This window comes from Gallus gallus, chromosome 15 (genome assembly GCF_016699485.2).
Source record: "Gallus gallus isolate bGalGal1 chromosome 15, bGalGal1.mat.broiler.GRCg7b, whole genome shotgun sequence".
Classification (NCBI taxonomy): Eukaryota; Metazoa; Chordata; class Aves; order Galliformes; family Phasianidae; genus Gallus; species Gallus gallus.
This window is the reverse complement of record NC_052546.1, coordinates 65,412-90,751: the sequence shown is the minus strand read 5'-3', so window position 1 is coordinate 90,751 and position 25,340 is coordinate 65,412. Positions and strand designations below refer to the sequence as shown.

The following is a 25,340-nucleotide window of genomic DNA, read 5'->3' as shown; positions in this document are numbered from 1 at the left end:
AAACAGTATAATCTGTTTTTAAAACTCACCTACTAATGCTAACTGAACAGATTATCGTCAGATTGTCAGAATATCACTTTTTTTCTTGCCAGTGTCAGGCTTGCTGAAAAGAAGTATTGTTCTGTCCATACAGAGCGAATAAACTTGTCCTCTGAACAAAGTTATTTGTATGATGTCACAGTGAAAGGCAAAATTGCCAGGTATTGTGTACTTAGAGCATTTCTTATATCAAGTCCAATAACCAAAGATTTAAGGAGAAAAGAGAATTAATAGAGCCAACTAACGCACATGCTATTGCTCGAGATAACTGGTAGAATTACAGTAAACTTCACCGAAGACACGGTTGAAGTTAGCCTGTCACAACAGACTTTCCCCACTGACTGACTGAGGTATCAGTAGCTGAGGCATCAGTAGTTAAAACTGTTACGTATCGTGACTGAGTGTGCTGTGACTGGGAGCTGCTCACTATCCAAGGACTATTGAGCAATGAACGTATAATCCCACTCAAACAATAAATGGAATGGTTCTTGAGTTAAACAGAGTATGCACAATTTCATTTCTGGATTGCATGTGGCATTCTCCTGGCATTACCAAGCTTCATTCATTATCCTTGTTCCAAGATTCTCTTGCTTTGCTTTGCACTGGAAGTAGTCTCTAGTTGTTACAAGTGGAGAATGCAGTACTCAAGGCATTCTTCCATTCTTTATGGAATGGAGAAACTTCATATTCTGGTGAACTGAAATATAAGTTCTTGTGCCAGTGTTTATAAAAACAAATGGAACAGCAGTCGAAAACCCCAGCTTTCTTGACTTGAGTTGTCTCAAATATACCGATCAGTCTGGGGTCTTGATCAGGAAAACCCATGCAAGTCTGGCTCTTTGTCTCAGGTCTTGGCCTGAAAAAGCAATCAAGTTCACAGAAGACTCAAAGTCACTTGCCTTTTCTGTTTGTGATCTTAGAGCAGGTTCTTATCTCTTAATAGATCCAAATAACTGGATTACTGTAGTTTAATTACAGTTAAGAGCTCTGAAGCTTGAATCTGTGTTGCCAAACTTAAGAAATAATATTGCTGGGGACCTTTTGATCGCCATCAGAGCTAGTCAACTGATGAAGCCCTTAAAGCAATTTCCAATCATAACACAGCAGCTATTTATTCTAGAAAATGGACAAGCGTGAGCTTGTAGGTCGTTTTGTAGCTTATTGGTTCTTTCTGTATTCTTAAAGCTGGGGTTCCCTTGCTTCCTTTTCAGGAAGACAAAGAGCAGTTTCTGTATGCACATACTGGTGTTCTTGTTTAGATGGTGAACTAGTGTTCTTCCAGAACTGCTTATCTGCCTTCTGGATGCCGCACACTATAGCCCACACTATCAGTGCTTTGATAGCACTAGTCTTTTGCCTAGGCACTTCTTGCATGCATATAATACAGTAACTGCATGTGCAGAAGTTGCAGCATGGTCAGAAGAAGGCTGTTTTTGGTCTAAAGAAAGCTAGTAGGCTGTCATAGGGGCTGGCTGATCAGATTAATAGATCCGCTTGCTGTTAATCCATGGAACATAAGTGCTGCATGTAGTAACTCTGAAGTCTTGCTTTGTCTCTTGGCACTGTGTTAAAGTATTATGACCAACTTCCTGTGTATGTTATACTAGACCCTTACAAAGCAGTCAGATAAATATTAGCTTGGGGTTATTATCTCTTGAAAGCAGCATCAAGACTTTCCAGTATATTGGAATCATAGAATCACCAACGTTGGAAAAGACCTCTGAGATTATCCAGTCCAGCAGTCCACCTATTGCCAATATTTTTCACTAAACCATGTCCTTCAGTACAGTATCTAAACATTTCTTGAACACCTCTGGTGTTGGTGACTCCACCACCTCCCTGAGCAGCCTGTTCCTGTGCTTGACCACTCTTTTGGAGATGTATTTCCAACCTGATTCTCCTCTGACACAACCTGAGGCCATTCCTCCTAGTCCTACTGCTAGTGACATGGTAGAAGATCCATCTGACCATCACTTCATCACAACCTTCCTTCAGATGGTTGTAGAGAGCGATAAAGTCTCCTCTGAGCCTATTTTCTGGACTGAACAATCCCAGCTCCCTCAGCTGCTCCTCATAAGGCCTGTGTTCCAGACCCCTCACCAGCTTTGTTGCCCTTCTCGGAACACACTCCAGGGCCTCAATGTCTGTCTTGTCACGAGGAGCCCAACACTGAATGCAATACTTGAGGTGTCACCTCACCAGTGCTGAGTACAGAGGGCTGATCATTTCCCTGCTCCTGCTGGCAACGCTATTTCTGATACAAGCCAGGATGCCACTGGCCTTCTTGGCCACCTGGGTACACAGCTGGCATATCTTCAGCTGAGCATCAACCAATGCCCCCTGGTCTGTTTTCTCTACACAGTCTTCCAGCAACTCTGCCCCAAGCCTGTAGCATTGCCTGGGGTTGTTGTGGCCCAAGTGCAGGACCCAGCATTTGGTCTTGCTGAAGATCATCCCATTGGCTTCAGCCTAGATATCCAGCTGTACACATTCCTCTGTAGGGCCTTCCCACTCCCAGGCAGATTGACACTTCCTTCCAACTTGTCATCTGTGAACTTACTCCGGGTGCGCTCAATACCCTCATCCAGGTCATCAATGAAGATTTTGATCAGGATAGGCCCCAGTACTGACCCCTGGGGAACACTACTTATGACTGGTCACCAGGCGAATGTGATTCCATTCACCACTACTCTCTGCACCTGGCCATCCAGTCAGTTCTTTATCCAGAAGGAATGTTTCAGAAATATGGAAGTAAAGGCAATACAAACCAATAATCTAGCAGTCTGAGTGGGTGTCTTGTGAACAGCAAATGATATTTCCTAGAGCTAAATTCTCTCATTTGCAGTCAAGTAAAATAACACTTAGACATCCTGAAAGACATAGAATTCCTTATCCTTTGAAAAGGAGTTGGCTCGGTTATATTAGTTGTAAGTCTACCCCTGCTTCTTCTTGTGATTCAGAGGAATGCTGAAGACAAGCTTAAAGCTTCAGTATGGTTACCCAAATTGTAAAACAGTAATCTTTTATAGAACTAAAGTTCCAAGCCTTTCTATAAACTTTCTAACCTTTTTAATGCCCTCTTCAACAGGCAGTTGTACTACTGTTTTACAGAGCCCATCCATTTCCCAGCTAAGTGCAGAGCCTGTTTGGCTCCAGCAAAAAAAAAAAAAAAAAGAAACCATAGTCTGGCTATTTCAGGAGCTGTCACAAATCTGTTGCTGCTGGCTTCAGTCTGGGTGATCTACAAAAGCTACTAAATCAACACAAACTGGAGCCATTCTTTCTATTATACTGAATTACATCAATTATACAGCTATAATTTGATATCCTAGTGCCACTGCATAAACCAGAATTTACTCAAGTCGTGTGCTTAGATAGTTTTTTTTAACTACACCTTGTAGTTAGCCAGAATGTCTTTGCTTGTCAGTTGTTGGTTAGAATGCCACATAAGTGTCCATAAAGAGTCTTTTTGCTTCAGGAGGAAGTTAGGGGCTGGGAAGGGTTTCTGTTTTGGTACAGGTCAAGTATCAAAGGACACTTGGGTGTGACATGTAAGATCACCAGAATTGCAGGTTAAGCAGAATTGTAAGTAGGCAAATTACAGGATGGCTATTACAGTAATTGATCAGTGATGTTTCTTGGGTTTTGTCATACTAGCTGGGAAAACACTTCAGATCTTTAACATTGAGATGAAAAGTAAAATGAAAGCCCACACCATGGCAGAGGAGGTGATCTTCTGGAAATGGATATCTGTGAATACAGTTGCCTTGGTGACAGAGACAGCAGTTTACCACTGGAGCATGGAGGGAGAATCTCAGCCCCAAAAGATGTTTGACAGACACGCTAGTCTTGCAGGCTGCCAAATCATCAATTATAGAACTGATGAACATCAAAAATGGCTGTTGCTGATAGGAATTTCAGCACAGGTAAGTTACCTGGAATTATCGTGCTATGAAAATGATCAGCAGAGCCTTGTTCTGTTTTCCTTCGCTTATAGCTGCTATAATTTTTTAACTTTAGTTTCTGTAGATCAAAGCTTCAAAAATTCCTATTTTGGAAGAATAAGCTGACCTTTCATGTGACTAAAACATTGGAGGAGAGGATGAGAGGCAGTTGTCTTTTTTTTTTTCTTAGTTAGCTGTCCCTAGGGTCTTGTTCTATAAATATTTGAAATGTTATCTCCAAAAGCTGACTTTTTTCCTTTTTCCTCTAGCAAAATCGTGTGGTTGGTGCAATGCAGCTGTACTCTGTTGATAGAAAAGTCTCCCAGCCTATAGAGGGCCATGCAGCAGCTTTTGCAGAATTCAAAATAGAGGGAAATGCCAAACCTTCCACACTCTTTTGTTTTGCTGTGAGGAGTCCTGCAGGAGGCAAGGTAAAGTTTGCAACTGTTTTCTTGTTTTGGTATAGCACAACTCATTAGTGGTAGAATTTCAGCAATCGCATTGTTCAGCTGACAGAAGAACAGCTTGTGAACCTTATATGCAGTGTATTCGGTTGGTATGTAAATCTTTTTGTTTTAATGGAATAGAATCTGCTAAAAATCTGAATTGCTTTAATGAAACTTCTGCAAAAGAACAAATGCAGATGTAATGAGAACTGACATCAAGGTTTTAAAGCGTCAAGTTATACTCGCATTACGTTTTGTGTAATGAAATCAAGTCATCAAGCAGCCTTTTATGTCTAAAATCTAGTATAGAAGAGACTAAGTAAGTCTTAGCAGTGTTGGATAGGTTTGTATCTGACAGTAAGACTCAACAGTGGTTCTACAACATCTGTTAGCAGTCTGTAAAGGGCAGAGGTCACATTACAATTTTTTATTCTTTCTATTCTTATATTATACAAATTGTTGATAAATTGACAAGTCTCACTCAAAACATCTGGAACAAGTTGAGTGTCTTGGAATAGAAATATATGGTATGCTTTCATAGAAAACATTTGTTAGCTTTTCCTAGTATTTGCATTATTAATTTCTGGGGAACTTATTCTTTTTCCTCTCAGAAAAATCTGGAGCACAGTTTCCCCGGTGTATTTCTTCAGGATTGGACAGATATTTAGCAGCCAAGTGTGACTGATGACTTCATGAGCTTATCTGAAGATTGAAACTTCTTTCATGTGACTGGACTTGCCAGCAATCTTGTGACGTGTACTCTTTTTTTTTCTTAGCTTCACATAATTGAAGTGGGTCAACCAGCTACTGGAAATCAGCCATTTGTTAAGAAAGCTGTTGATGTATTTTTCCCACCTGAGGCACAGACGGACTTTCCTGTGGCAATGCAGGTAAATGTTTGACCAAAAAAGCAAATCAGTATAATAGCCTGGCAAGTAGCAGGCATCTGTATTTATCTACGTAGGCTGTATTTATCTGAATATGTGAACTTAGGTTGTATTAAAAAAAAAAAAAAAGACAAAGCCACAAAAATCATTTGCCTTCTGGTAGAATGTCTCTGACATTGGTCAGACCTGTTTTTGAACAGATAAAAGTTTGACAAGCTTTTGCTCTGTCTTAATAACAGCAGTTTGAAAGTAACTAGATACCAGGTATTAGAAGCAGTCTGTCAGAATAGCAGTACTTGTGAGTTCTTGTCTAATCTGATAACACTTGCTGATAGCAGGATAGTTCTGCTTTTTTTCAGGCTATTGAATTGTCTACCGATGGTCAGGGCTCTAGATATGAGTGTTACAGTGCTTGATGTAACTGATCATGAAAGTGGTGTTTCATCTACGGTAAATATCCAAAGACAAAGACAAATGGAGTGGAGAGCCCTATATTAGTCTGCCTCCTGTAGAAGCAACACAGAAAAGATACCTTAGGATATTAATGGGAAATTTTTTAGGAAAAGAACATGACTGGTTACTTTAACAGACCAAACTTCATTAAGCGTATGGAAAAACAAACCATCTTGGAGCATGCAACTGCTGTCCAATCTAATAGACCAGCTTTGTGAATAAACCAAGAGAAGCTGTAGTGAACTGAGGTAAACAGTGTAAACTGTGTGCATGGCAGGCTTCATGGGCTCTGAGGACTTGGTCCAACGTGGAAATACTTCTGTCTAAATACAGTCTTGGCTTGAAAGCCTCCTTGGCTTTGAGACTTGACAGCTAAACAGTAGTCCTCAGCAGCTGAGCCTGGTTTGGATCTGCTGGTGCTCTGGTTGGTCCTTGCTGGAAAAGAGTGGGATTATCACACAAGATTTCTGAAAAGAAACTTGTACTGGCTTATCTGACCTGAATACTAATTATGCCCGAATTATATATGCCTCATCCTCACTCTTTAAAATGGTATGTCCTCTGTTGCAGATGAATCGTAATTTTCCTTCAGCCTGTGTTCAGTGAAGGTACGGCTCTGACTGGCAAGCAGAGCTATCCATTGCTTTGAATTTGTAGCAAGGAAGCCCGAAGCTGTATTTGTTCCTAGTGTTAGTGCAAAGGCGTGTCATTGCAGTACTGTCTTGTGACTAGGCTAAAGGCAGTTGTCTTATCTGTCACTGTTTTAGTCTATACTAGTAAAAGATTATCTTTTAACAGATTGGAATTAAGCACGGTGTTATCTACCTGATCACAAAATATGGATATATTCACGTGTATGACTTGGAGTCTGGAGTTTGCATCTACATGAACCGTATTAGTGCCGACACTATTTTTGTCACAGCTTCTCATGAACCTACCTCAGGCATTATTGGTGTCAACAAAAAAGGACAGGTAACTAATCCAGCAGTCTGTTTTTAAGTCTTCTAAGGCTGAGATGGAATGTAAGTAAACCTAATGAATGACTTGATGCAACAAACATCGTTAAAGGGATTGAGTAACTACTTGATTTTTATCCATTTTTTTAACTTCTCCTAGCACAGACTGCTTGAGAAGGAGAAACTGACTTGTTTTCTTTTTGGATAATCTGCTGCTTCACTGACAGGCTGAGTAGATATTCAGTTGTTGTGTTGTATACAGTAGTTATGGAAAGGACAGTAGTTCTTAGGTATGCCTTTTATCCTTTCCAGGTGCTTTCTGTATGTGTTGAGGAAGACAACATTGTGAACTATGCTACAAATGTTCTCCAGAATCCTGACTTGGGCCTGCGTATGGCTATACGTAGTAATCTTGCTGGTGCAGAGGAATTATTTGCCAGAAAGTTTAACACGCTGTTTGCTCAAGGAAGCTATGCAGATGCTGCTAAAGTAGCTGCATCTGCACCAAAGGTGAGTTATTCTAAGGATAGAGGTTAGAAGCCATCTGGATTGCTGTAGCTTAGTTGACTTCCTTAGGTCACTTGCACTTCAGCACTTGACGTCCAAGAGCTTAAAAGCTTCAATGCTAACCTAAGTTGTCTGTAGTTCACTTCATTGTTCTGTCTAATATATTTTCCGGTATACCATCAAGGAGCATCTGTCATACTTTTTCAACACAGACTTGACTTGCTGTGGGCGCTGACTTCTTGCTAGAAGATCTTTGGTTTAGGTTTGATTAAAATCTCTACCCTGAAAGATTAAGAATAAATTCTTCAGTGTGTAGCTGAAATTAACACCTGCTTTGGTGGTGGTGGTGGTTTTTTTTTTTCTCTAACACAATTCAGCTTTCACAAGTAAAATGTTACTTCTCTGTGTCATGTGCCTCTACAGGGAATTCTACGTACCAGTGATACAATCAGGAAGTTCCAGAGTGTACCAGCTCAGCCAGGGCATGCGTCTCCCCTGCTCCAGTACTTTGGAATATTGCTTGATCAGGGACAGCTGAACAAATTTGAGTCTCTTGAGCTCTGTCGCCCTGTTCTGCAGCAAGGCCGCAAGCAGCTTCTGGAGAAATGGCTGAAGGAAGACAAGGTAGACTTGATTGTGATGCTAGCTTAATCTTGCTGCCTTGTAGCAGCTGAGTATGAACAACTCTTGTTCATACTACATATATGAATACTTGCGCTTGACAAAATATCACTTGTCTTTAGCTGGAGTGTTCAGAGGAGCTGGGAGACTTGGTGAAGACAGCTGACCCAACCCTTGCACTTAGTGTCTATCTTCGTGCTAATGTGCCAAACAAAGTGATTCAGTGCTTTGCTGAAACTGGTCAATTCCAGAAAATAGTACTGTATGCTAAAAAGGTAAAGTTGTTTATCACAAGCTGCTAGACTCTTATGTTTAACGTGTACGTTCTCAAGTTACCTTTCATGAGAAGTTTGCTTTCTCTTACTCAAAAACAGAGTAAGTAGCAAAGATTAAGAAATAGCAGAATTCATAGTATGTGACTAAGGTCTAATGATATGGTCTATGAAAGTTAAAATCATAACCTCCAGAATTCTGTATACTATCAAATTATGAACTGGCTCAAGCTTATTGTGAAAGAAAAAAAAAGGCTTTGTCATTATTGTTAAAGCAGGGATTTTTTTGACAGAATTACAAAGTAGTTTGTGTGATGTGCACTTATAAATTTAGGACTGTGTATGATAATGCCTTGAGACTCTTGATTTGGTTCTAGTAGCTTTCTGAGCCAACAAGAAAATTGCCTTAGAGTAAGTTCAGTTACTAAATAAGCAGATACTGAATTTGTGTTAACATACAAACAACACTTTTGTCTCAGAATTCCTGGAAGATGGAGAATTGGAGAATGGGTGTGATAAACTTCAATGTGACTCATAGCACTTACACTGCAGATTTTGAAGTCTTAAAATATTTAAAGCTTCCCAGACATGCATGACTGTTCCTGAAATCTCTAGGTTGGATATACCCCAGACTGGATCTTCTTGCTGAGAAGTGTGATGAGAGTCAGTCCTGAGCAGGGTCTGCAGTTTTCTCAGATGCTGGTACAGGATGAGGAGCCACTGGCTAACATTAACCAGGTGATGCCTACAACAAGAGCACTGGTCTCTTTCTAGACAGAGGTAATAGCATAGTACCATTTTGGCAACTGGTAAGGCCAGTTCAGGTCTTTAGTTGGCTAGGTTAGTAAAAGGACTAAACTAGCCAAGTTTGGTTGCCATTAGAAGCAAGTGTTCTCTCAAGTTCTTGCACAAGCTGGCTTATTACAATAATCTTGATCCTGAATCTGCCACGTTCTTAATCTAAGCAATGGAGAATGTTACTGTCATGTCAGTTTAGAAAGCTCCTTTTGCTGACTCTAATAGAGCATATATGAACTTTTACTGTAGCAGAGGATTTATAGGAAGATGAGCAAATAAACCTAAAATGAGCACTGGCTCACAGAGACTGCTTGTCATTAAATCAGGCAACAGCTTCCATTATTAAATAAGTAAAGTTATTTAGAAAAAGGATTAACTTTTCTTGCAGAAACTATGAGAAGGGATGGGCTTTGCTTGCTTTGTTAAAACTAAATAGTTGGTGGCAAAATCTGGCATGATAAGTCAAAGTAATCCACACCTTTAAGTTCTAGAGAAAAAGGAAGTGTGAAATTTTTCTGTCATCTTTATCTTTATAATAAAAAAGTAAATATAGCATATTAAATGCTGGGATGAACTGCCTTTCTAGACAGGCTATTAGTGTGTACAGATAAACATAAAATGTATATGTAGACTCTCTTTTCTAACTTGATGTTTCTCAACAGATTGTGGATGTGTTCATGGAGAACAGTCTTATTCAGCAATGCACATCCTTTCTGTTGGATGCTTTGAAAAATAACCGCCCAGCAGAAGGCCACCTTCAGACTCGTCTGCTGGAAATGAATTTGATTCATGCCCCACAGGTAAGACTCTTAACCTAGTTCCTCCGAGAAATGAAGGAGAAAAATCAGAAGGCTTGTGCTGATATTCTGCATCTAGAGTTCTTTCAACAGTCTGATACTGATGTCTATATATAGTTTACCAACATGAAAGACTATGAGTGAGTCACTGCTATGTCTTTTCAACAACTTTTAGTCTGAGCTATTGTGGTTTTCTAACAGTCTGCATATGAAATCTAATCTCCTAGGTTGCAGATGCCATCCTTGGAAACCAAATGTTTACGCACTATGATCGTGCTCATATTGCCCAGTTATGTGAAAAGGCAGGCTTGCTCCAGCGAGCTTTGGAGCACTACACTGATCTCTATGATATTAAACGTGCTGTCGTTCATACTCATCTCTTGAATCCTGAGGTAAGTCTGTGCAAATGAAAGCCTGAGGTTCTGTAGGTGAAGTGACCACTGCTTAGCACTTCAGTAGCTGCTAAAATTCCTGCAGCAGCTTTAAGATGTTTTATCAGTACCTAAGCAGCATGTGTAACTGTGACTCAATAACGTTTATCCAATTAATTACTAGACCTTGGTCTATACTTTTGATGGCTTAAGTTTGTCCTCAGTTTCCCGGGTGGTTTCAAATCTCACAAGCTGTGTTTTTGCTTTAGTTGTAAAAGATGAGTCTGTTAGTCTGTTTCATTTCAAGTCTTTGGTCTTAGTGCATGAAAGATTTACCTACAGTAGCTAGGGTAGAATCTCTGGCTAATTGTCACATTTTTAAAAATTGGCTGAATTCTCTATAACTTACCAAGTAAAGCTTCTTTCTCTTTGCAGTGGCTTGTGAATTTCTTTGGCTCTCTCTCTGTTGAAGACTCTGTAGAATGCTTGCGTGCTATGCTGTCAGCCAACATTAGGCAAAACCTACAACTCTGTGTACAGGTTGCTTCTAAGTACCATGAGCAGCTTGGCACCCAGTCTCTTGTGGAGCTTTTTGAATCTTTCAAAAGCTATGAAGGTACAGTAATATCTGCTTCCAAAGAAGCTCTTCCTTTTAATAAGGACCTCACCTTTTTGCTGGATACTAGAGTGCATTTATTCAAGTGCATTCTTGGGATAACTTCTGTTCTAGAAAGTTTTTTGACCCTTTCTCAGGGACAAAGGAGAATCTGGAAAGGAGGAAAGAAACCCTGGTTTTCCTGTAATTAACTGAAAGCTACTCTCAGCAATGTTGATCTAAGTTATAAGATGAAATTCGTAAGTCTGCACTTACTTCACTTGTCCTTCTAGCTGTTTTAAGAATGTAACTCTTTTTAGGACTGTTCTATTTCTTGGGTTCCATTGTAAACTTCAGTCAGGATCCAGATGTTCACTTCAAATATATCCAGGCAGCTTGCAAGACTGGTCAGATAAAGGAAGTAGAAAGAATCTGCCGTGAAAGTAACTGCTATAACCCAGAAAGGGTGAAAAACTTTCTGAAGGTAAGTTCTGTCCAACAAGTCAATCTCTGTAGAGTAACAGAACTTAAGCATTCTAGAGGGAGGAGAATACCAACTCAAGTTTTAGCTGACATGGCCATGAATAGTCTACTATATAAGTAGAATAGGAATCCAGTCTATTTCCAGGCATACAGTAGGTCCTTCTGGGCTACCTCTGGAAAAACCACAGTTCCTGTAAAATTAACATGTATAATCGTAGAATCAATAAGGTTGGAAAAGATCAGAAAGATCATCTAGTCCAACCATCAACCTTCCCTCATGCCCACATATTGTTCTGTCATCAGTTGCTTTTGTGCTGTTGAATTGGCATGATCCAAAACCTGTTCATTTAAGCAGTTGGACTGTTGCATACCAACCTTCATGCCTTTTGTTTGCTGGTCGTCTAGACGCAGCTCCAGTGTCTGAGCAGCTTGGAGCTGTGACTGGGTGGACCAAAAGCATCCCAGTCCCACCACTCTGCTCCCTCAACTGGTGTACTGAGATCGAGTTGGGTACAAGTTATCTTCACCTAACACTAGGCAGATTGGTGTTGGCAGAAGGAAATATGCTGAAGTATTCAGCTGAAATTTTAGCAAAGAGATTGATTAGACAAACCTTAGTAAAACTGGAGTCAACTGTCATAATGCTTTGCATACTTTGTGACTGGTAAAGTGGGATTTTAATGCCATTTTATTTTTGCATGAAGTTCTTAGCCCAGTGATGGTCTTCTGAATGGATATGTGAATAGATAGTCCTGCCAAAGCTAGGGATGTAGGCCTAATGTGTGATACGTTGAAGAGCTTAAATTTAAAACTCAATTGCTAGACTGACCATATGATTTTCGTAGTGGTTAACCTGCTTTTGAAGTTAATCATCTGCTCAGCAGTCTTAAATTTGAATGTTTTTTGATTTCTAGTGCTGGAACAACTAAATTATGCTGTGCTGCTTTGAAAATGCTTTAACAAATGGTGAATGTTTTCTCACACTTTTTTTCCACACAAAATATAGGAGGCAAAGCTGACAGACCAGCTTCCTCTGATCATTGTCTGTGATCGATTCGACTTTGTTCATGACCTGGTGCTCTACTTATATCGCAATAGCCTGCAGAAGTATATAGAGATCTATGTACAGAAGGTAAGGAGAATGCACTTCTAAGCTCTTGCTCTTTCTTTCTGTCTAAGAAATTTAACTTTTTTGGCTTATTAATCATGGAATCATAGAATGGGTTAGGTTGGAGGGGACCTTAAAGATCACCTGATTCCAGCCTCTCTGCTATCAGCGGGGTTGCTACCCACTAGATCACTGTCCAGGATCCCATCCAATGTGACCTTGAATGCCTCCAGAAGTGGGACACCCACAGCCCCACTGGGCAACCTGTACCAGCACCTCAACATCCACTGAATAAAAAATGTCTTCCTAACGTCGAACCTAAATCTCCCCTCAACTAGTTTAAAGCCATTCCCCTTTGTCCTGTCACTATCAGACCGTATAAAAGTCTGTCCCCCTCCTGCTTGTAATCTCCCTTCAGGTACTGAAAGTATGCCATGAGGTCTCCCCATTACCTTCTCTTCTCCAAGCTAAACAAACCCAAAATTAAAGCAGGTCTGGCGGCATGTTTCATGCTCATGCTTCTTATGCAGATGCTTTTTACTGAGCTCTTGTCTATCACAAACCTATGAGCAGAGGTTTTTCTTAGAATTCATGTAAAAATGCATTAGTAACTTAAAATTCACTGCTCTTAAAGCATGGTTTAAGCTTTCAACTAGAACTTTGTATGGAAGACTGGGGATGGGTTATTAATTGTGCTAATAACTGATTTTAATAGTGGTGGCTTATTCTAGGTGAACCCCAGCCGCATACCAGCAGTGGTTGGAGGGCTTCTTGATGTGGATTGTTCTGAAGATGTCATTAAGAACTTGATCATGGTGGTTAGAGGCCAGTTCTCAACAGATGAGCTGGTGGCTGAAGTGGAAAAAAGAAATCGGTAATGAAAATACCATTACCAAATGTAAATATCATCCACAGGCTTTCCTGACCCTGATATATATCCAAGTTGGATGCAGCTTTTTTGAATGATACAATATTAATATTGTTTTTTGTGTCTTTGTAGAGAAACAGCTTAGATTTGCTAGCAAGTCTCTTGGTTGTTGGAACAATATAGGAATGCCCAAGAGCACTGCATGATGAATAATACAGCATTTGAACTCTAAATTTGCTGTACATCCATCTATGAGATGTGCCTCTGGAGTAAATCTAGATAAAATTGTCTTCACAGTGTCATTTTTGGCACACAGCACCTTGTGTAATTAGTTTGTAGTTACCTGTAAAATAAAATAATCTTAAGGGTTAAGAGCCACTTAATAGAGCAGAAGTTGAAAAGAAAGATGATGATACTTAGTGGTACCTGCAGGCTTCTCTTATATTTAACTAAAGGTCAGATGTGGTCAGATATTAGTTGGTATCTGTCAGGTTTCCTTAGTCCAATTTACAAACCTCAAATGTTTGCTTCTTCAAAGGCTTAAATTGCTGTTGCCATGGCTTGAATCAAGGATTCATGAAGGCTGTGAAGAACCTGCGACTCATAATGCCTTGGCCAAAATCTACATTGACAGTAATAATAATCCAGAGCGGTTCCTTCGTGAGAATCCGTACTATGACAGTCGTGTAGTTGGCAAATACTGTGAAAAGAGAGACCCTCATCTGGCCTGCGTTGCATATGAGAGGGGCCAGTGTGATCTGGAACTCATAAAGGTTAGCAAAACTCCATTTATAAACATGTTAAAGAATGTACTTGCTGCCTGAAGTGGAAGCCAAGTCAGCTATTTGTCCAACGTTTGCGGAATCCTGTCTTGCAGTCTAATTCAGGGCTTGAGGTAGACGTGATTCTTCTATACGGAGACAGTAACATTTATCATAACAAGGAACTATAATGCTATATGTCCCAACTAAAATTATGTAACTGCAGATTTAAGGTACCACTCATGTTTTTCATCCACAGACTGCTCAAAATTAGATAAAGTTTGTTGGGCCCAGCTGATAAGTATTACAACTGTTAAATCTTTGTTAACTTTAGGGTTTTTTGTTTGTTTGTTTTAAGCCTTGAGCACTTGATCAGCAGAAGGGACAGGTAGCTACCTAATTTAACACTACAGGAGGAAAAAGAGTTTCCCTGAAACTTCAGTTTGAAACTGGAAAGGAGGATGTAGTTTTCCTTTGCTGTGGTTGACCCTCAGAGAGCTGCTCTGATGCACAGCTAGAACAAGAAAAAATAAATGTTGACAGTTGAACTGCAAGGACCAGTTCAGATAGCATTCCTCTCCTGTCTAAAGCTTATTGATTCCTTAAACCTCCCTTAGAAGTTCAGGGGCAAGTGAAATTTGTATGGTTCTCCAGACATGTAGTGTCCCATACTGAGCACTAGAGCTTAATGTCGGACTGCAATGATAGTGACTTCTGTGAAAGAAAACATTCTCCTACCTGCACTTCTGTGATAATACATGCAGAGATTGTCAGCTGTGTAAGGGTAGAAACTGGTTTGCTTTCACCTTTTTTAAAAAAGGAAGTACATGTTATTCCGTGACAGGACTCACACCGTGGCTGTTAGACAATATTCTAACCATTCTAGTCTTTCTCTGAAAAGAGAGAACTTCCCTGTCTGAAGCAATTTTTGAAGCAATACCTTCTCTGTAGCTGTAAAGTTAAAATGGGTAGCTGGCTGTATTCAGCTTGTTTCTTACTTGAGGATACGAAGGTGGCTCTGAATTGTTTTGATAGGAGATATTGCTAGGATAAGTTTTAACTTTCTGGATATGTATGAAAACTCTTCCTTCGGTAAGAACTATACTTAAAACATTGCTCTTTCCTGGAAGAGGGCTCAACTCCTGTAACTAGGCAACTCATAAACGTATACTAAAAAATAAGTGAGCTACTACTAATTTTCTTACAGCAAAGTACTTGAGATTTAAAGAGCTAATTCTGGTACTAACAGAATGTGACCTGTTGGTAGAAGAAAGTGAATAGGCCTTCAGGTTTCTACTCTTCCAGCTGGAAATATAAGTGAGTGGCACTAATAGGATCATAATTCATAGCTACTTGCTGTACTTCTGTAGAAAATCTCACATTTATTCACATTTCAACAAGGGAAACCAAGCCACTTGCTACTCTGAACACTTGTAGAGTAAAACTAATGACACCAAATATGTAACCTATTTCTGGCTTTAAACACAAGCACCATTCCCTCAATTCACTATTAACACTGCCCAAGTAAGTGACTCCCTTTCTAGATTTAAAATTTAAGTTCTTCAGGCTTCTGCAGGTCTTCACTTCAAACAGAAGCAAATAGTTACTGTGAAGCCACTGTCACAGTATTTGTGTCGGGCAAAACCAAGAGAAGCTGTAGGAATTCTTCTGGAGACCTTCTCCATGAGCCTTCCAGATCAAAGGTTGGGTAAGAACTTTGTGGCATTAGTATTGGTCAGCAGCTAGTTCTAGTCAGTCTTTTAGAATGTCTGACTCATAGCTAGTTAAACCTGTCGTGTGATACTTACTCTCAATATTCTAATATTTGCATCTTATCCTACAGGTTTGCAATGAGAACTCACTATTTAAGAGTGAGGCTCGCTACCTAGTACGCAGGAAGGACCCTGAACTCTGGGCAAATGTTCTAGAAGAAAACAACCCATTCAGGCGCCAGCTTATTGACCAGGTACGTTGCAAAGGATAAGCTTTGTCAGTATAAGAATTACTCAGACCCACTATGGAACATTAAAGTAACTGTCTTCTCCCACAGGGTCCCCTGAGGCCTCATCTCAATTGTACAGCAGTTTAAGAGTTTGAGTGTCAAGTATTAGTTCAGAACCTCATGGTCAGAAAATTTAGTAAGATATTGCTCTGTTCTATGGGGTGATGCGCCTCTAGTACATTTGCAGAGTGCATCCCTGTGCACTCTGAAAATGTGATTTTTTTTTTAGTAGCCATATCCACTTCAGAAGTAGCTCTTTTTTTGCTGAGGATGGCAGTTCTGAAACCTTACTTTGGTGTTCACTGAAATAAGTTAGTAAGAATCTTATCTGGGAAAGACTTAAACCCTCCTGCCTTCAAATCCAGGTTGTCCAAACAGCTTTATCAGAGACACAGGATCCAGAGGAGGTTTCTGTCACTGTGAAAGCTTTCATGACTGCAGACCTGCCGAATGAATTAATTGAGTTATTGGAAAAAATTGTCTTGGATAATTCTGTATTCAGCGAACACAGGTAAGAAGAGAACTGCTTTTCCCCAAAATTTAGCACATGTCTGTTTTGGTTGTGAAGTAATCCCAGTTATTTGTGGGTTTCTTGGATCTAAGACCTAAACACTCCTAAATGTGAATTGTCAGGTGAAAAAGCAGAATTTGAGGCATTATGTGTTTTAAATATAGTGCTCATTCATGCTATTCAATTTGCAATGATCTGTTGAAAGAAAACATCACCAATGCTGGCAAGCCATTTCTTTTGCAAGGCAAATATCAATACTCATGAATCTGGGGATGAAAGGTTGTTGCTATCAACAGCAAGCAGCTGTATGTAGCTTTTGTTGCATGTACAATACATGTCACTTAAGTAGGTGTTATTTTGCACTGCCTATGCCTTTTGTTAACCAAAGGAATCTCCAGAATCTGCTGATCCTGACTGCCATTAAGGCTGACCGCACTCGTGTAATGGAATACATTAATCGACTGGATAACTATGATGCCCCAGATATTGCAAACATTGCCATCAGTAATGAGCTGTATGAAGAAGCCTTTGCTATATTCAGAAAATTTGATGTTAATACTTCAGCAGTTCAGGTGAGGTGTGATTCCTTCATGAAGGTATAGACTGCTAGTAATAGAAAGAATGGGAAGTATATTGTTATTGATTCTCCCAGAGCAACTGTAACTTAAATCTGAGATGTAACAATATGGTTCCTATATGATATCAAATTGTAAAGAGAAGTGGGAATATGTGCAAAGAATAGCAGAACAACTTCAAAGTAATAACCTCAGATGCATATCTGTTCAAAGTAATTAGGAATGTTTGTGTGTTGTGCTACTTGCTTGTGTGTGCTATGTTTGATTCTGAGTGGCTACCTCAGAACCTTACACATGAAGGGGGTAGGAAAATTGAATACTATCAGGTGTTATCTGTAGACCAGCATACTGATTTCAAGGCAGAAGAGAAATTATAGCGGCAGGAGTTTTATTCTTGCTACCTCTACTTTACTAGATAGAAATAACTTTTTCTAAAAGCAGTTAGCTTTGCATTGCTTATTTAGAACTACCTGTGTACTTGAAGGAGGACAATCGAAGGCTTTGATTTTAATTTTTAATTTTTCTTTTAACTTGCAACTTCAACTTCAAACAGGTGCTGATTGAGCACATTGGGAATTTAGACCGTGCTTATGAATTTGCAGAGAGATGTAATGAGCCAGCAGTATGGAGCCAGCTAGCCAGAGCACAGCTGCAGAAAGACTTGGTAAAAGAAGCTATTGACTCCTATATAAAGGCAGATGACCCATCTGCCTACATGGAAGTTGTTCAAGCAGCTAATAGAAACGGTAAGCCAAATCATCCTCAAACTTAAGAACACTCGGATATGAATTGGGCTATTTCATCTACCTTGAGCAGTAAGGATTCTTGAGATTTGCACATTATTTTTCAGAGAAAATTGGATCAGCTAATATATGGATTAGTGAGATTCCTGTCAAAAAGCTTGTCTGTTTTCCTATATCAAAGTGAAACCTTCGTGTAGAGATAATTTAGACAATTATGGCCTAATTACAGGCAAGTATAGTGTATTGATTTAGCTGTATGTGGCAGAATTGATGGCTGCATGAAGCTGGCCCATTGTTTAGTGGGGAATACTTTTATCTCAAGTGTGGATGGTTTAGTATCACAGAGTATTCTAGTGAAAACTGTTCCTAACATGGGCAAGGGGAGCAATACAGAAAAACTAAGTAGAGGGTATTAAATATTTCTTCTTTCTTCAAGACAACTGGGAGGACCTAGTCAAGTTCTTGCAGATGGCCAGGAAGAAGGCTAGAGAGTCTTATGTAGAGACAGAACTTATTTTTGCCTTTGCGAAAACTAATCGTCTCTCAGAACTGGAGGAATTTATTAGCGGCCCTAATAATGCCCATATACAGCAGGTATGCCTTGATCGCTGTTCCCACGTCTGACTTGCTGCTTAGCTGACTTGATTCTTGCTGTTAACCCTGCTTACTGTGTACTTCTAATCCAGGTTGGTGATCGTTGTTATGAAGAGGGTATGTATGAAGCAGCAAAACTACTCTATAACAATGTATCCAACTTTGCTCGCTTGGCATCTACATTGGTGCACCTTGGGGAGTATCAGGCAGCAGTGGACAGTGGCCGTAAGGCCAACAGCACAAGGACTTGGAAGGAGGTAACTTAAAACTTGTGTTTTTTGTTTATAGAACCTGTTCTAGTATTGCTTTTGAACATAACTAGACTCCTTTGCTCTGTCAGTAATCTGGAAATTAAAGAACAGTTGATTCATGCCCATCTACAATGATCTCTGGTAGTGGCTTGCTACCTGTTTCTGGCTACAGAGCATGTCTGTATCTATCAGTTGTCACCTCCCCAAAATTATAAAGCTAGATTTTAGAACAGTGTGAAATGAATGGCACAGATTTTAATTCTACAACAATCATTATAATAATACCTGTTTGGAACTGGAGTAAGCCTCGAGTTTGGTAAAGCTTTGTTAATCAACTTTGTTCTTTGATATGAGGAGTTTGAAGTAAGCATTGCAGTATTCTGCTGTGAACTCGCTATTTGCTGCCTCTCATTGCAGGTATGTTTTGCCTGTGTGGATGGAAGAGAATTCCGCTTGGCACAGATATGTGGCTTGCACATAGTCATCCATGCTGATGAACTTGAAGAGCTGATTAGTTACTATCAGGTTAGATCACTGTTAATGCCCTAGAAAATTTATACAGCTTACTTATATCTGCTAATAAAATGGTCACAGCTAAAACTTGACACCCTGTGAGACTGATCTTTAATGACTGCAGAAGTGAATTGAATACACTTTTTCCATTTCCCAGTAGTTGCGTGCAATTTTTTTTATAGTAAATGTAAGGATGGTAGTTTTCAGTTTTCCATCTTTTATGATTCCATTGCCTCACTGGAATAGTGTCTTAAAAAACTAATTTGGTGGGGAAAGTTTGTTGAATTAAGCTTTAAGTGGTAGTTGGCCATGAATTTGCAGTTAATCCTTATTTTCTTAATATCCAGGATCGTGGCTACTTTGAAGAGCTGATTGCCCTTCTGGAAGCTGCTTTGGGCCTAGAGCGTGCTCACATGGGAATGTTTACTGAACTTGCCATCTTATACTCCAAATTTAAGCCTCAGAAAATGAGGGAACATCTGGAACTCTTCTGGTCTAGAGTTAATATTCCAAAGGTATTTAGCAACTACATTGCAAGCAAAGTTAGGAAGATGCCAGTGAATGCAAGTGAAGAAAGGAAGATGTCAGTGAGTCGGACTAACTATTTTCTTCTTCTATCAGGTGCTCAGAGCTGCAGAACAGGCTCATCTCTGGGCAGAACTTGTATTCCTCTATGACAAATATGAGGAGTATGACAATGCAATAATTACTATGATGAATCATCCCACTGATGCCTGGAGGGAAGGACAGTTTAAAGACATAATTGCCAAGGTAAGTGTTCTGTTTTCAGCTGGGACAGTCTGGTGTGACTAGTTAAGTGAATCAAGGTGCTGAAAGACTCTTTCAGAACTGTGGCAAAAAATGCACAACAGAATCCCTATTTAGAAAAGACTTGCTTGAGCTACTATTCCCATGTTTTCCTGCTGTACTTAAAATAAAACTTAGAAATTTTTTTATAAATACAAGTTAATCTAAGCTTGTATCCTTTGTTTTCTGTTGTGCCTCACATCCTGTTGAGTAGCATCAGGTAGGACAATGTTTTCAGGGTCTGTTCAGGATCATAGAACGCAGGCAGGAGATATAACCTCCTTAGTTTCTTTGACCTGACCACTGTCTTTGTCCGAGGGTGTAACAGTTCTTGAAAGATCTTTGCAAATGTCTCCAGCTGTTTCAGTGGGAGAACTGGGCTGGCCAGTCCTATGAATGTAGTGGAGAATAGTGGGATGATGAATAGTTCAGATAAGATTCCAGATTGTGTACCTACTTTTACTGGTTCTACAGGTTTCAAGGCAATAAAATACATATAATTGAGTGGTTAAGACTACAGCCTTTAGGAGTTCAACACATGGTCACATTACCCCTAAGTCTACTGGGATGCCGATACCAGTATCTCTTAACAGTAGATGAGTTCGTATTGGTTTGGACTACTCCTGGTAGGTTGTGACTTCACCATCTGGAAGCAGATGACACAAGAAGCACTCATAAAATCGAACAAGAATTCTGAATGCAAGTGTAAAGCTTCTGACTTGTAGAAGTAAACTTACTCTTTTAAGAATCAGATACACTTTGTGCTGAGTTAAGTGATCCAAACTAAGCAACTTAGATTTACTTGTGTTTAAAGTACTAACTAGTGTGTAACCACACAGGTGGCGAACGTGGAGCTATATTACAAAGCCTTGCAGTTCTACTTAGACTACAAACCTCTGCTGATCAATGATCTTCTGCTTGTATTATCTCCACGACTGGATCACACCAGGACAGTCAATTTTTTCTCGAAGGTTAGTTTGGGAGTTACTGGATAAACAGGAATTCCAGCCTCTGTTTGGGGAAGAAATGGCTGGTGTCTGTCAGGTGGCTTTACCTCAAGCATGAAGGACTGAGAAGCAGTCCAATCCTAGTTTGATATGGGAAGCACTAGAAGAGTTAGCATAACTGGCCTAAGAGGCCATTTGATTTTATTTCTGGCAACACAAAATTATATATTGGCAGTTCTGAGGGATCCTGAAAGTAAGCATAAAACTCTTGTAATAGTGAATAGGAATTTGTTTTGACACTCAATACTCCTGAAACAAGTACACTTAATCTTGTATTAAAAATATCTCAACTCCAGGTTAATCAGCTGCTTCTAGTAAAGCCTTATTTGCGTTCAGTGCAAAACCACAATAATAAAGGAGTTAATGAAGCTCTAAACAACCTTTTAACAGAGGAGGAGGACTACCAGGTAAGCGTCACAAGATAGCATTACTCCTGAGGTGTGCATCTTGTTGAGGATGAAAGCAATTAAACTGTTTATTTGATTGTTTAATTAAATTGTTCAGTTGTTTCCAAGCTGACAAAGCATGATTCCCTTGAGCAGAAGGGATCTTCTGCAGTGCAACAGTAATGGTGTTGTAAAATCAGACCCTTTGGGGCATGGGTGGGACTTGAGTCACAGTATGATAACCTGAAAATGAAGCAGATATCAGTTATATTAAAGACAACCTTCAAGACAAAAGTCTGAAGTGTGCACGGCAAACAAACTGTAGCCAGCCATAGCATCAACACCCAGCTAGAGAAACCTAAGCACTTGTGAGCTATGCTTGGATGCTTCTGTTCTGTAGTGCTCACCAACTACCATCTGGAAGCTTAGGTAACAATTCTCTCTCAAACAGGGTTTGAGAGCTTCCATTGATGCCTACAACAACTTTGATAACATAACTTTGGCTCAGCGTCTGGAAAAGCATGAGCTAATTGAATTTAGGCGTATTGCAGCATACTTGTATAAGGGTAACAATCGCTGGAAGCAGAGTGTGGAACTATGCAAGAAAGACCATCTGTATAAGGTGAGTTAATGCAGCCTTTCTTCCTAACTGTCAAAAGTCTGATCTGTGAAGCATAGAGATGTCCTGGAAATTGAATGAACTCTGTTCTTTTCAAATCTTTAGTTTGTTCCAATAAATCTTAGCCCTTTGCTTGGAATTTAAGGAAAGAATCTTAGAGCAGAATAGCTTGTGTTTTTGAATTTATATCTTAAATCTAATTTGATAATGTTATCCTGCACTCAGATCTCTCAGTATCTACTAATGGCATCTGTACAGTTTTAACTCAAAATAAGAGGACTTAACTGAGCACATATGCTGTAACTTAGCTCCTACACGTGTGTGTTGATTTGAAAGACTACCTTCATGTTTTGCATAATACCCCACTCATCTAGCTAGTAGTAGTATGCACATAAGGTGGAGAGCAAGAAGCTGACAGGCAAGGGTCAAGCTTAACTGTTGTCCTTTTCTGCAGGATGCTATGCAGTATGCTGCAGAGTCCAAAGATGTAGAACTAGCAGAAAAGCTGCTTCAGTGGTTCCTGGAAGAAGGCAAGCAGGAGTGTTTTGCAGCCTGCCTTTTCACATGTTACGACTTGCTGCACCCAGATGTAGTCCTTGAATTGGCATGGAGGCATAATATCATGGACTTCGCAATGCCTTATTTCATCCAAGTGATGAGAGAGTACCTCACCAAAGTGAGTATTGCATAGCCTAAGAAATTGAAACTTTTAGTTTGTGAAACTTTTAGTTTGCTGTACAATTAGTTTTATGCAAACCAAGTAAAGCTCTTTGCATGTACTTGGAGTGTTATTATTCCTCATGCTAAACCCTCTGGGAATTTCTCTGAGTTCAGTCACTTCAGGCTAAATAGCTAGACTTCTTAATAGGCAGCTTGGGACTTGAAAGAGATGTAGTTAACTTCTGCTTTCAACAGGGGACATAAGCAATGGTCTGCTTTTTAGAGCATCTCCGTAGTAGTTGATTAAACTAAGGATTTGTTAGAGAGAACTGGTATCATTTTTTACTTGATATAACTGTGAAAGTACTCCGTTTTCTTGTTATAGAAAGCATAGCTTCTGTGAGACTAACAGCAGTTCCTACACCAGCCACAACAGTAGACTGCTGAAAATGAATTTTCATTGAAAACAGAATTTCAGGTGCATAATCTGTACAATGTTGATACCAGTAGTTAGTCGTGAATTGAGAGAGGAGAGATTCTGATCACGTGCAGTTTTGAAATGCTTGTCTCAAGCAGCTCTAGCATATTAAACTAAGATTCTTCCTTAAAAGGTTCTAGAGTTGCTTAGATCATCACAATTAAGAATTTTGTTGAAATCAGTAATCTAGAAGTGATTGCTTCAGATTACCTCTTAATCAGTCATGTTAAGAATTCCCCTCTGAATTTTCTTGCAGGTTGATGGGCTGTTCTATAAGGTGACACTCTGATTTAAACTCTGTGTTTGTGTCTCTCAATATCCTAGGATTCTTTTACAGGAATCTAGCTGTAGCTTCTGCCAGAAGAGCAGTGTCATTTAGCTCTAACTCATTTTCTGTTCACTTTCTAATGCTACAAGGATGACTGTTCACAAGCGACTTGAAAATCCAACCAGTCTCTGCTCTTTTTTTCATGGGAAATGGAAGCAAGTGTTTGAGAACTTGACTGTTGGAGCTCCTGATCATTATATCACAAATACCTGGTGGCAAGGAGGATGATGTTCATAAGATGAAAGCAGTTACCACGTGATGTGTTCGAAGTGCAAATTGCTTGTTAAGGTATAAATTACTAGAGTTGGTAGTTTTCCAGGCACTGTGAGCTTGACTAGCAATGTGAAGCATCAGTAAAAGTCTTGCACAGATCTTAAACTGCTCATCCTCATATTCTACTGAAGGAAAACTTGCCACAGAAGTCCACTTGTATTCTTCCATATAAGGTCTAGATTAAGATCATGGTTTTTAAATTGCTGGTTGGATTTACAAGTGGTCACTTACTAAACACTGGATGATTTGTCGGAAGAAAAATCTGCATGGTGAGAATGGATTACAGTGGAACTAATTTAGTATTATAACTGTAGTTAATTCAGACTAGAGAATGGGTTTTGAGTGTGGTATGTCTAAAATTTCGTCACGTGTCTAACTTTAAATGTACGAAAGAAATGGTTAGTTTACCAGCAGACTGTGTATGTCTTCTGGAACTTACCTTTGATTTAATGCATATGAGAAAGATGCGAAAGCATAGGCTAGCCTATGCCCCAGAAGGAACTAGGCACACACGCAATATGATAGCATGGAAAAGGTTTGGAATTTGGAAACCTTTTGAGAAACTTCACTTTCAGGCAGCAAACTGGAAAGATGTTTAGCCTCTGCTGAAGAGCTGCTGCTTTTGTCCCTTCTTCAAGGTATCTGCTCTCAGTACGGTTGCAGTTTTTTTCCAGCAGAGGGAGTAACTGAACTTTTGTTCCAAGCTCTTCAATGCTTTTGGGGCTAATGCTTTAGTAAAGACTAATCCAGGAGAGTGGGAATTAGTGATCATAAGTATAGCAATACACCTCATTTGAAAATGGTAGCTCTTAATTACTTTGACCCATAGTAATAGGGGATAGTATTTATGACACTAGTATTTAATGTCATTCTGAAAAGCTGTTAGGTTGACAGCTGTAAGTTTGTTGTGGTTTAACCCTGCATGTGGCTGAGCACTATGCAGTTGTTTGCTCACTCCCCCCACTCCCAGTGGGATGAAGGAGAAAGTTAAAAATCAGAAAACAACAACAAAGTAGAATTAGTGGGTTAAAATTATTTACTAAGATAGGGAAAAGGAAAATAGTTATACATATATATGTATATATAGTGGTGTGTGTGTGTGTGTGTATATATATATGTATATATTAAGTGATGCACAAGTAATTGCTCACCAACCCCTGACTAATGCCCTGCTATCCCCTTGAGCAGCAGAATAGTGCCACATGAACTCCCACCCCCTTCAAAACTCTTGATGTTATATGGTATGAAATATTCCTTTGGCGAGTTTTAAGTCTGCTGTCCTAATCCTGTTCCTTCTGAGCTCCATGGGCCTTTCACTGAAAATGGCCTTGGCTCTAAACAACACTGCTTAGCAATCAACTGTAAACATCAGTGTGTTATCAACATTGTTTTTCTACTAGAACCAAAACATAGAATCGTACCAGACACTCTGAAGAAAATAATTCTGTCCCAGCTGAAACTAAGACAAAGTTGAATGAGTTAAGGACCTATGGCTGCTTAAGTTATTGAGGAGCAAACTTCAAAAATTCAGGGAACCATTAAGAACTAGCTAACCTCTTTGAAGTATGTTAGAAACCCCTTTTGCAGCACTTGTCAAAGTGGATGTGATTCTTTTAGTGGGAAAGGAGGCCAAGGAGCAGCTGGAAAAAAAAAAGCACTGCGCTAACTGAAATATTTTCCAGAATGT

At 39.6% G+C, this 25,340-nt stretch overlaps 1 protein-coding gene across 10 annotated transcripts in view; it reads left to right on the top strand.

Moving 5' to 3' along the window:
• The window catches only part of CLTCL1 (clathrin, heavy chain-like 1), a 38,898-nt gene that overhangs the window by 10,344 nt on the left and 3,214 nt on the right, over positions 1-25,340 (top strand). For 6 of the 10 annotated variants that reach the window (XM_015275700.4, XM_004945478.5, XM_015275697.4 and 3 more), the window contains 29 exons: positions 3,697-3,965; positions 4,253-4,414; positions 5,206-5,319; positions 6,568-6,741; positions 7,038-7,235; positions 7,656-7,856; positions 7,976-8,128; positions 8,741-8,863; positions 9,586-9,723; positions 9,948-10,112; positions 10,527-10,707; positions 11,007-11,170; positions 12,176-12,301; positions 13,009-13,151; positions 13,684-13,918; positions 15,750-15,872; positions 16,274-16,419; positions 16,808-16,991; positions 17,548-17,740; positions 18,174-18,331; positions 18,424-18,588; positions 19,000-19,107; positions 19,443-19,610; positions 19,717-19,866; positions 20,742-20,873; positions 21,206-21,316; positions 21,747-21,917; positions 22,369-22,590; positions 23,309-23,329. In XM_015275700.4, the coding sequence (XP_015131186.1) occupies positions 3,697-3,965; positions 4,253-4,414; positions 5,206-5,319; positions 6,568-6,741; positions 7,038-7,235; positions 7,656-7,856; positions 7,976-8,128; positions 8,741-8,863; positions 9,586-9,723; positions 9,948-10,112; positions 10,527-10,707; positions 11,007-11,170; positions 12,176-12,301; positions 13,009-13,151; positions 13,684-13,918; positions 15,750-15,872; positions 16,274-16,419; positions 16,808-16,991; positions 17,548-17,740; positions 18,174-18,331; positions 18,424-18,588; positions 19,000-19,107; positions 19,443-19,610; positions 19,717-19,866; positions 20,742-20,873; positions 21,206-21,316; positions 21,747-21,917; positions 22,369-22,590; positions 23,309-23,329 (4,598 nt within the window). The remainder of the gene's footprint in view (positions 1-3,696; positions 3,966-4,252; positions 4,415-5,205; positions 5,320-6,567; positions 6,742-7,037; positions 7,236-7,655; positions 7,857-7,975; positions 8,129-8,740; positions 8,864-9,585; positions 9,724-9,947; positions 10,113-10,526; positions 10,708-11,006; positions 11,171-12,175; positions 12,302-13,008; positions 13,152-13,683; positions 13,919-15,749; positions 15,873-16,273; positions 16,420-16,807; positions 16,992-17,547; positions 17,741-18,173; positions 18,332-18,423; positions 18,589-18,999; positions 19,108-19,442; positions 19,611-19,716; positions 19,867-20,741; positions 20,874-21,205; positions 21,317-21,746; positions 21,918-22,368; positions 22,591-23,308; positions 23,330-25,340) is intronic. The other 4 variants (XM_415060.8, XM_040648288.2, XM_015275696.4 and 1 more) reach the window with 1 other exon arrangement.